The sequence below is a fragment of the Aphelocoma coerulescens genome, chromosome 1A (genome assembly GCF_041296385.1).
Source record: "Aphelocoma coerulescens isolate FSJ_1873_10779 chromosome 1A, UR_Acoe_1.0, whole genome shotgun sequence".
In the NCBI taxonomy this organism is placed as follows: Eukaryota; Metazoa; Chordata; class Aves; order Passeriformes; family Corvidae; genus Aphelocoma; species Aphelocoma coerulescens.
This window is the reverse complement of record NC_091014.1, coordinates 73,523,560-73,535,593: the sequence shown is the minus strand read 5'-3', so window position 1 is coordinate 73,535,593 and position 12,034 is coordinate 73,523,560. Positions and strand designations below refer to the sequence as shown.

At 40.0% G+C, this 12,034-nt stretch overlaps 1 protein-coding gene across 1 annotated transcript in view; it reads right to left on the bottom strand.

Annotated features, from left to right (window-relative positions):
* Positions 1 to 11,857, bottom strand: part of ETNK1 (ethanolamine kinase 1) — a 31,732-nt gene extending 19,875 nt beyond the window's left edge. The window contains exons 1-2 of the mRNA XM_069003503.1: positions 9,776 to 11,857; positions 100 to 359 (exon numbers count right to left, since the gene is read on the bottom strand). Coding sequence (XP_068859604.1) covers positions 100 to 359; positions 9,776 to 10,198 — 683 coding nt within the window. The 5' untranslated portion in view covers positions 10,199 to 11,857. The remainder of the gene's footprint in view (positions 1 to 99; positions 360 to 9,775) is intronic.
* Between the last annotated feature and the right edge of the window lie 177 nt (positions 11,858 to 12,034).

Here is a 12,034-nt window from a genome sequence, read left to right as displayed (position 1 = left end):
CTTATTTTCTGCCTGCGCAAACTCTGCTCGAAGTCCTTCAGGCCGGGCAGAACTTCATTAATGCAGAATGAAATTAAGAAATTTTTAAAAAAAGCTTACCTGAAAATATCTGGATTGCACACATGCTCTGGATCCAAGGCTTCTCCCTGCATGAACTCGTAGCACAGGCCATTGTTAAAGGTACAGTAGAGCTGAGGTGCACAGCCATGGGCCTGCAACACACGGAAACTCTTCACCTCCTCATCCCGATCCACCAGGAGCTCAGTCTTGTTCCCATAGATCCGAACTAGAACAACATCATCTGTTATGTCACCCACGTAGCAGCCAATTAATTTATTGGTGATTCCATCAGTGAATAGCTGAAAAGCAAAAATAATGCATAAGCAACTCAACTCTGCATCTTCAACAAGCAGGAAAAGAATGCTGGGTTGTCCTTTAGTTCCCAAAACACAGAAGTTTACTAGATTGAGCATTAAGAAATCTTTAAGACAGAGGAATATCATGAAGAAAATACTTGAATATAAATTTTTTTTAGTATTTACAGTCATGCCTCTTCTTCCACTGTTGCCCTCAAAACCTTAATTCTTAATTCAAAAAGAATAAACCCTCCCACAAAACACCCTCACAGTAAAACAAGCAAGCAGCAAAAAATAGCTTCAAGTTGGATAACACAAAAATTTTTTAATACATAATAGCAATGAGGCCAGAAAGTCAGCTCAAAAAGAAAAGAAACCTATTTATCAAGATCAGAATACTAAGTGTTCGATGACAACAGTTTGAATTCCTTATTTACTCATGTCCAGTCATGCACCCTCTGATATGACTTCTCCCTCAAGCCCTAAGTCAGGCCCAGAACAAAAATACTGACAAATTCAATGATCTGTTTTGTGTCAGACCTAATTCTGAGCCATAATATTTAATGAAAAAGTACTTTTGCTGAAAACACATGCCAACAACAGGCAACGTATCTACAGTCATAATAATTCTTTAGAACCTTGGACAGTGTGAGTAGGGTTTTATTATGGATGGCGGAGGGAGGGGGGTGTTTAGGGGGTTTTTTGTTTGTTTTTTTTAAAGCAGTAAAACACAATTCAGAAAGTTTGACTTCTATTCCCCCACCCCCTTCAAGATATAGCCTTTATTTTCAAAAGCAGTATCTCTCAAACACAAGTGACAGATTATTTCCAAATCTCAGGGGTTTAGACAAGTTGAGAATCATGAGCAAATTTTTTTAATTACTAAAAAAAAAAAAAATCTGAAGTTGGGTCAAGTCTCCCCCTTTAGGAAAAGGCAAGACTTTTACAGTAGATGTGTTTTAGCTCATATGCCTTGCTTTTCCCAACACCCCTCATTTGATGAGGTCAACAGATTCATCAATAAATGCAGAAAACAAGTGGGGAAGTTTTAGTTGTCATCACAAATTGGAAGAAATAGCTCAAGCTCCTTAGAAAAGTTGCAGAAGATACAAAGGTACTCTATTTTCTTGAACAGTTACAAACAGTCTTGCAGAAGTAGATATAGCAAATTATAAAACTTTCATCTAGACAGGGTAACCTTAAATTCAAATAAAGCTGCTTACAAAGCCTCTTTGACTGACTCAAAACTCAGACTTTACAATTTATGGGGACATCTTATTATTACCTATTATTTTAATAGCTCAGGATGAATAATCTTAAACAGTCTTCATAGTAACTATTACAAAGTTAAGCATTGCAACTAAGAAAACTACTCCATTTAGCACCATAGATACTGGGCTTGAGCAGTGTTTCACTGAGTACTTAAATGCATTTCAAAATGCTTGTAAATCACAAATTACACCTTTATACTATAAATATCCATTCGTACTCTTCCCAATCATAAGCGTAGGGTCACAGAACTATTCGGATGAGGAAGGGACCTCCTGTGGTCATCTAGTTAAACCTCCCTGCTCAAGCAGGGCCAACTAGAGCCAGCTGCCCAGGACTGTGCCCAGGGAAATCTCCAGGAATTCTGGAGACTTTGTAACCTGTCTGGCAGCATGTTCCAGTGTTCGACCACTCTCATGATAAAAAGTGTGGTTTTTGTTGAGATGAAACTTCACACATTTTATTTTGTGCCCATTGCCTTGTCTGTCACTGGGCACTGAGAGGAGTCTGGATGCCTCTTCAATTCCCCCCCACCAGGTATTTATATATCTAAGACCACAGCAAGCCTCCTTTTTTCCAGGCCAAATAAGACCCAGCCTCTCTTCATATGAAAGATTCTCCAGGTCCCTCTGTCATCTTCATGAACCTTTGCTCGACTTTCTCCAATGAGCATGTGTCTTCCTTCTACCGGGGAGCCAAGAACAGAACACAAGCACTTAAAGATGGCAAATCAACATAAAAGTACTAAATCTTATAACTTTTAACATAAACTCAGAATTAATTCATTTAGAAAGTATGAAGAGCACTTTGCAGAAGTGATTCATGTTGAGCTGTTTGAGTTAAAAAGCATCTTGTCTGCCATACTTAGATAAAAATTTCCAAAATGTAGTTTAAAGGGAAAAAATGTACTATGAAAAAGATACAGCTCTAAGGTCATCAGAAAGAGTGATACTACCAAAGAAAAAAAAAAAAACAACAACAACAAAAAAAAACCACCCAGATGTTAATAGTGCTGATGAAAAGCAACAGTCTGAATCTCAGTTGTTATGCTGTTGAACAGAAACTACTGGGCACAGTTCTATCACCTTCTGTCACAGGTCTATTATTCCCTTCAAACAAGTCTCATTAGCACTAATAAAGAGAAATCTGCAACAAGGAAATTGGACTCCCTCAACTGTTAATTTAGGAACTCTACTTATTAGTATCTATTTGTAACATGCTGCTACAAATAATTATTTACACCCAGGAGCATTTTAGCTATTGCTTCTTAAAAAGGCAAAAGGGTTCACTTACTTTTCTAATAACATTATTCAAAGTAGACAATTTCCATATTCCATCATAAGAAAACATCTACTGTTTACTACCACCAGTAAAAGAAAATAATAGTAATTTTATTTTTTTATTCAGAATGCCTTTACATAAGCACTTAAAGAATCAGCTTAGAAGGCCTTGCCCAAAACATAACCTGAAATGAAGCAGAACAAAACAGTTCTCTAGCAAAAGCATCACTTGAGCATCATGTGCAGAGAACAGACTCTGATGTGGATAAGATAACCAGTAAACTATCATAGCCACGTGGAAGAAGATGGAAGAATCTACAGAATGCAATGAAAGTAGAAAATTCTGGGAATAAATTAAAAAAAAATACAGAGACAACAGAGGTTAAGAACACAATGCAACACAGAAAAAAACCTCCAGCAGCAAGATTCTGACACTCCTGTAATCCACAAAAAATTAATTAATCTGATATGCGCTTACCACAGTTTAACACATACTTTCAGATGAGGTGATACAAAGGTAAAACTAAATTCTGAAACATTTCTGGAAATTATATTCATACTGCCCACAATCAGATCTAGCTTGAATCCAAGGCTTTCTAGAAAAAAAAGAAACTGTTTACTGAAATGCAGACTAAAGCTGAGAAAGCTACAAATAAGCTTAAGTTACTCAAGTCTCAGAGAGCAATACATGGTACAAACAAGACAGGCCAAGAGAGCCCAAGAAGTGCAAATTCAATCAAGACATGAAGCATCTTTGAGACAGTTTACCCTAAAAGCACTGTTACTAGGTTATTAGATTCCTGGAAAGGGCATGTGATGCCTATGTTCCCTCTAATAAGCAAGTGTTTCATGAAAAGCTTCTATCTAATCCCATCATTCCAGGTGTTCAAAAGAACGAGAAGAATGAGAACAAAATTGCAATCACATGTAACAAGAATGAATAGACAGAAACAAAAGTGTCATGGGGCAAAGTAGAAAGTACTTATGACTCAGAAGAACTGTTAAACCAAGCAGATTTTTCCCTTCAGACTGAGTTATTACATCCATAAGCGGAGAACACAGGAAACAGTACTGTAGTGCGATAAAAAGCAGAACAGTGATGTAAAGCTGCAGCATAAATAAGTAGGGATTCCCCAGATTCTGCTGCTGAACCCCAGACTGACTTTGAGATCTCCAGAAAGGAAGAGACATTAGTAACATGCTTCTTTAATGCTCACAAAACTTCAAGTTTGTATTGTAAATCTAAGTTGATCTTTTTTCTGGAAAAGTATAGTCTACACAGACACATCCACAGGCATACAGATCAAGAACTAAATTTCTTGAAACAAGGCTAGTTATTTCGCTCTCTCTAGCTATTGTAACTCTTTCTGTAGCTGTTCATAAAAGAAAGACAAAGTACAACTACTGGAAAATGCCTTGGGTAAATTCTCATATGCTCAGCAGGGCTTACAAGAAACCTCACTCAAAGGTCTCCAGGCTCTGGAGCTATATCCTCTAGCTCATTACACTCAGCAGGAGAAAGCCACTGTCTGCATGATTTAGGTGGTCAGATGATCAGGAGCAAGATTATTTGGTGTTAAAAACACCAAGACAAGCAGGAAGCAAGCAAGTTTACAGCACTATTGTCTGCTAAGTTTGGCCAGAGACTGAACTAGCAGTTTCTGCTCAACTCTTGGGGTACTCTGCATGACAGCAGCACGGAGAAAGCAATGCTTGGAGTGCTGGTATCACTTTCACACGGGTTTTTTTGGGCTACCAAACCATCAACAGTTCAGCTTCAAGGTGTGTGTGGGTTTCGTTTCGGGCGTTTTTTGGTTGAGGACTGGTTCTGATTGAAATGTGTATCAAGAGGTGAAAGCTTTTTATTATTTTTTTTAATGCCAGGAAAAAAAAAAAAGAACAAGTAAGTTACTTATTTTTCACCTTGTTTCTGAAGAACATTCTTCTACTTGAAAACAGTCAGTATCAGGTAAATGGTTAACACTTTTAAAATTATGAATTTGCTTTACAAATTTTGTGATACTGATTAAAACAGATACAGATTTAAAAAAAAAAAAAAAAAAAAAAAAAAAAAAAAAAAAAAAAAAAGCTAATAGGAAAGGACCCTAAGCCCCCTGGAATATTTTGACGTGAAATATTGGGGGGGAGGGAAAGGAACTAAACCTAAACTGTCTTGGATTCTTCCTTTCCAAAGTTACAAACCTGTAGCATAAGGTATATGCCTTTATATAGACTCATCCAAGCTGTCCCTAAACAAATATTGATCCTCTGTAATTAGAGCCCCAGTCATCAATAAACACACCTCTATCATGCACAGCTGAATTACATCAGGTACATATCGCATATCACTTATATAAAACGCCACTACAGTTTCTGCCCCACACAGACACCACAAAAACCTTTAAAAACAGGGGATTGAGGTAATCAAGCTTCATCAGAAGCTTAAAAGACTGGAGAAACCAACCCAGCTTCTAAGGACATCCAATTCTGCTGGCATTTCCCACTTACTGTGACATTGCATTCAAGGCACGCTTCAAATTACAGTTTTTCCACAACACATGAGTAATGCAGCCCATTCTGCAACTCTAACTTTTCTTACTCTTTCCCTCACTCATCACTTCTCCATTTGGAGGTAACAGCACTTCTCTGTGAATTCAGTCCTTCCTCTTCACATGGCAACTGCTTTCCCAACTGCTGAAGTGGGTGATATCCCCAAACCAGCTGAGCAATAAACATCTCACTTGAAAAATGTAACAGCACTGAGATACAAAACAAAGTTAGTTTACTTTGTTTCTCAGAGACTAGCATTTTCAATTTCAATGCTTTTAAGCCCACACTCAATCTGCTTAAATAAACTACGAAATACTCCAACAAGTTCAGAACTCTGAATCAAATAATAGTTTGTTATAAAAAGAAGATCAACACAAGCAAATGAATTACATCAGCAGCCAGAAAATACTGCCTGAAGAAAAGCTATTGAGTGCAAGTCAGGATGAAAAAGCAAAGAAACAAGGACAAAAGCTAATCTGGTAAACATAAAAATAGGTGGGTGGTTGTTTCACTGGCAAAAGTACAATTTTTTTATAAGCATGGGTCCATCCCATGTTCACATTTCATAGCTGTAGGAACAAATCTTTGGGAATTATTAAGTGCTGCACTTGTAAAATCATGCAAAGTGCTGACAAGAGCAAAGACAAGTAAATCTCAGGAAAAAAAATAATTAAAAACAAAAAACCACAGTACCAGAAAACAAGCAATGCCAAATTATTTCAGAGAATTAAAAAAGAAAACCAATCCAACTTATTTGGAGATGATAGTTGCTTGCAGGATTTGCAGGGGGGGTTATGGGGTGTCTTCAAGAAAAATTTCATCCCCTTTCCAAAACAGATTCTTTCCACCTCTCCTCAGGTTTCATCCAGGACGGGAGCACTGTTTGCCAGCCTAATATTTTAATGATTTTAGAACTTTGAATGATTCTTCAGCAAATTTTTTTCCATATATATCATTCTGGTCCACCCAAATAATGGTATAAATTAACACTTTTAGTATTAAGTCTTTTCACCAATAAAAACAGGCAGCATTTAGTCTCAATATTAAATGTTACTTCAGAGTGGTAAGAAATACTGATGGTTTTTCCTGCAGTATAGTATTACACTGCAGAGAAGAAATTATTGTGTATTATCCCACTGAATCCTTCTTTACCACCAGACTTACAAGAGGTAGACAGTAATGGGATAAAAGAACCCCAAATGCGCACTACTGAAGTGGTAACTAATTTTCCCATACTGTAAGCAAACACCGGCCTTCCTTGAATCACCTTAACAGAGAAAAAATAAGGAATTCATAAAGTGGGCAACAAAATACAATCTGTGAGTGTATTTTTACAGTAGGAAGGGTAATACAACCACTTTAAAAGACTAAAGAATTTTAAAAATTAAGTTTTTATATTTCATTAAGAATCGTGTAGTATATAAAAATCGGAATGCCCACTGTCAAAATTCAAGCTGCTTACAAAACTCAGAGGCCCTGTTTTGAGTTAGAAGAGCATTTTTTAATGAAATTTTAAAAACCTATTTCTCATGTTCACTACAGCTAACTTCTGAATTTAGCAATCAGTGAGTTTTCCAGCAAGGTTGGGAGAGAGGCTTCCAAAGATACCTTCCAACCTGAACTACTCAACGTTTCTACTACTAAAAAACATCCATTCCAGAATCAAAAGTGACTACCACAAAAAGCAGAGAAAGCAAACCTCAAAAATTCAGGAGTTAGAAAATCAAGCACCAAATTCCATACCGTTCCTAGGACATTTTCAGTTGACAACTGCACAATGTACCTACATGAAGATGAGTGTTTAGACAGAAAAATTCTGTTTCTCCCTAGCAATGCAGAATAACTTGAATATCTGTACTGCCCTGTAGGGATAAAATTCACATATAACTTGATATAAAGGAGATACATTACAGTATAGCTGCTTCCATTTAAAAAAAAAATGGGGAATGCTTCTGATGTTATAGACTTTCTGATAAATAATGCAATAAAAGAATAATTTAAGCACTGAAGATTTTAATTATTTTCATCTTCCGTCCCTAAATTTGTGTTTTATGCTATGGTGTAAAAAAAAAAAAATTAAATGTTAAAATATACTCCTGATTTTAGGTACTTATAAATCTTAGGAAAAGTGAGGATTAAGCTTTAACATATACTAATTATAATTTCAAAATTGTTTAGCTGACTAAACAAGTTAACACACAACAGTAAATTTTTGCAAGAGAAGTTAACTAACTTTTTCAAATCAAACTCTGGGCTCTTCAATGTCTTACTAATTGTTCTAACCCAAGAATTACTAAGAGCAAAGGTAGCTAATGGCAGAGTTCACCAAGGAAGCAGTAGTTCATTAAACCTATCACTGTTCTTTGTCCACTTTGCTGTTTCAGATTAGTCAGGCATATTTTCCATGCAATACAGGAGTCCCACCCTCATCTCCCGCCTAAACACTTGCCCTCCAGGGCATCCTCCTGTTCACTCCATCACCTTCACAAAAAAGAGTCACTTTTCATTTCAACACCTTTTTGTATTTGATGCACGTGCAACATGCATTTGTAACTGGTTGTATTACCATCACGGCTGCTGGAACCTGTTTCAAACCACAGGCATTCCTGCTTGTTACACACTCACAGCAGCTTAAACACAGGCTAAAGAGTTAAAAATAAAAGGCCATTAAAGGGCTTTGTGAATAGATTGTTCTCCCACTGTTAAAAAGGAAAACACCAAGCTGAAAAGTTGTGCTCTTAAAGTAATTTGGTTAAAACTAAACTCAAGACATTTTTTAGACAGAAACCTCTAACCACAGGCAGTAATCTCCACTTCTGCGTGATCAGTAAGAGAATCCCTGTTCTGCACCAATGGTGTTTTTCATCCTGTTAATTGCTTCTTGCAAAGGGAGTGGTGGAAGGAAGCAACTTTTTTTTTTTTCTTAAACCTACTAGAACTTTACCCAAAGGATAGTTATCCCTCCTTAACAGGAAAATGTTTTGGTTTCATTTTTCAACATCCCCGAATGAAAGAAAGAAAAATATTCTGCTGAGAACTGCACTCATCGGAGAACCAAAAAAATAAAACCATGTATAACTTCATGTAGCCCTGCAAGGAGCAAGGAGTTGGATTATGCTCACTCATCCCTTCCAACTCAAGATATTCTATGAACTCTAACAACCTTGTTTTTACATGTTGTAAAATTATTTTCATTGCACCTCGAGATCTTGGGACTCTGCATAACTTATGGCCCACTGCCTCAAACAAATTATTTAGAAAAAGCTCATTAGCTTTATTTTCATGCTAACTGGACTGATGTGTCAAGTTTCATTTTCCTTTCAAGACACTTCAGAAAATTTCTGTCAAATTATGTGCCATTACCTCAATGTGCTCAGCTTTCCGATACAAATTAGTTCAGCAGCTCTCTGAAGAGGAACTTCATTGAAATAAGACACCTCCACGTAATAGCAACTGCTGAATAACACAGTTGAGCATATCATAAAATGCTCAACTAACCACAGACTGAACTGTTATTTTAGCCAGCCAAATTGGCTAAAGACTTTTTAAGTCCAAAGGACCATGTTAAGTATATTCTAGAAGCACAAAAGCAGCCAATCCTCCAGCAGATGACTCGTCATAAATACGAATGACTGTTCACCTAGAGAACACCAGAGAGAACAGCGGTACTTCTGCCAAGAGCAGCGAGCAAGGGCGTTAGCGGGGCGGGTGTGTGCCGATACCGCCAGCCTGAACCCCAGCCCGGCTGCGAATACATGACAGATATTTATTACATTTTTGATTACAGGAAGCACCCAACAAAGGCTCCACGGCCCGTGGGAGCGCCCCAGACCGGCAGCAGCGACCTCGGCGGCGGTATCCCCTCCGGCGGCCTGTCCTCGGTTTACAAACACGCCCCACCCAGGAGAGACATGGCGAGGGCGACTCTCAGGAACACCTCTTCTTCCTTCCCTCGCCCCCGGCACTAGAGCTCTCCCTGCCGCTAACGCGGGCAGCCGAGTTCCAGCGGGGAGGGAATGGGAGGAGGAAGAGAGAAGCGGGCGGTGGGAGGGAGGAGCGCCGGGAAGGAAGGAGGGAAGGCGGGAGCCGGGGATGCTGCCGCGCCGCCCCGCCCCGCCGCCGAGCCGCCTAGCAAATGGGGCTCCGCGCAGGGGGCTGCGGCGGAGAGCGGGGGAAGAAGGGAGGGGGAGGAAGCGAGGCAGCAATTCCTCCGCACAATGGCCGCTCGCCCTCCCCCCTTCCTTGCCTGCTTTTCCCCTCCCTCCCCGAGCCCGAGCTACCTCACCCCCCGCGGGAACCGGGGCGCGGACCCCGCCGTACCTGCAGCGTCACCTCCTCGGGTCTCCAGTGCGGGCGCAACCGGCGCAGGAGCTGCAGGGCGCCTTGGCGATACCCGGGCCCCTCCCGTTCACTGACGGTGATGTCCAGTTTGGGAACCTCCGGCGAGCCAGGCGGGACGTGGATGTAGTTGGACATGACAGCGAGCAGAACGCGGCGCGATACGGGGCGACGAGAACGGGCTGCCCACGCTGGTGTTTCCTCCGCGGCGGAACCGGCAACTGAGGGAAATTTCCACTTCAGCACCCGATAAAGCGACTCCACCTCCCCTGGCTGCAACGCGGAGCAGCCTGGGAGAGCGGGCGGAGCCGGGAAGAGCCCTGCCCTTCGCCTGTTCCCCTCACCTGCCTGACCCCTCCAGCATCCGCCTTTCCCCGTCCAGTGCCCCGCTGTCCCACTCAGCATCACCCTGCCCGCCGTTGGACCCCGCGGCGGTGGCGCGGCCAGGGAGGGGATTAACCAAATGTGTTCGGGGCTGCTGCGGGAGAGCAGGCGTAAAGGAATGAGGGGCTGGCAGCTGCCGCGGCGCCGCCCGGGCAGTTACCGGGCGAGCGGCTGATCTTAATCGGGCTTGGAGTTTTCTGCTGCGGTTGATTTTTTGTCTTTAATTTGCGTCTCGGCTTTCGGAACCCCTCACCGCCTCCCCCCTTTTGTTTGCCGTGCCCCTGCAGGGCGCGCACCTTCTCAGCACCTTGATCCGTTCCTTCTACAGGACAGTTACATTCTTTCATTTTTTTCCCCTGACTTATTTTATTCTGGAAATGTTGTTGCGTTGAAGTTATTTTCGGCGGGGGAAAAAACAAACAAACAAACAAAACAAAACAAACAAACAAACAAAACAAAACCAAAAAAAAAAAGCCCAGACTATACCGCAGCTTGTACCAACCGGGAGAAAAATAATCCCAGCGTTTTAGAAATATTTTGATGCTCCCCCTAATCGTCCTACGAGTATCAGCCTCCTTTCACATTCTATGATCTACCCACACAGGGAAACACTGAACAAGAAGTTCCTCTGTAAAAACAACTGAATTGAGTTAGACGAAGACACAAGAACCATGTAAACAGAGTAATAATCGGGCTCCCCTGAAGAGCTGTTACCCTAAAACAGACCCAGGTCAGGGGATCTTTAATCTTAGTACTCTTTTCCATCTAAACTTTGATTCAGACCAAGTATTTAAAATCTTCAGAGCCAGGAATCTGTCTGTGAAGCTCAAAAAATAAATTTTCCTTCTGCTGTATTTTAAATTAAAATTTAATGTTTATGGGTTGGTGTTATTAGTGTAAGTATGTTTTTCTACATTAATAGGATTTTTCTATCAAGCATTAAAAGGGAAAGAATCAAATTTCAAATGCCATAAAATTTCACCCATTTCTTCCATTATCCCACTTCACTTTTTCTTCTATGCAAGTAAGGATATTTTGAAATTTAAATGCCTTGAAAAATAGATTTCTTTCAACACATTCACCTTCATACACTGTTTAGCCCTATAAGTCAATATTACCATGGAGGCATGATATCACTCTACCAGATCAAGCATGTGATTCATGGTGGCCTCTGCTTCTGCTTAGGCAGTTTGGTAGATGATAAACTAAGATTTATTTGTAGATTAAGGCCAATGTGATATTTTGTTGAAATAAAATATCAAAGGTTGAATTTTCCAGCTTCCAAATGTTAATTTTAACAAGAACTGGTCTAAACAGAGATTCAGTCTTGCTAATGCTGAGAATAATAAATACATCTACCAGAAGGTTTCAGTTGTTAACTCTGAGAAGCCTTGTGAACTTACCCAAGTCTGATTAGATTTCCATAAATTGTTTGTTAGTGTATTTTTAACATAAAGGGGGAAAGTTGAAGCAGTCATGGTGCTTAGATTGTTTGGGAATGATAAGAGCTGAACTTCTATATATTAAATATTTACAAAAGTAAATGAAAGAACCTGAAACACTTAGCCAGTAGCACTCTCATGTTTCTGGTCATGGTATAAAGACACAGCCTTTTGGCTTGTTCTCATGGTACATTGGGAATTCTTAATTCCCATCGTTTTAATTTTAAAAAAATTATAAAAATGCCTAGTTTTCCTAATTCCTGTTATTTTAATCAATAAAAGTTGCAGTTAGCTACTCACCCGGTTTCCTTCCATTTTTACCTTTTGTTTCCCACCAACATTTGCTGTGTCCAAATCAAACCCCCAAGAAGTATGTTTTCTCTTAATGCTTGATGCATTTGCAGGTCCACTGCAC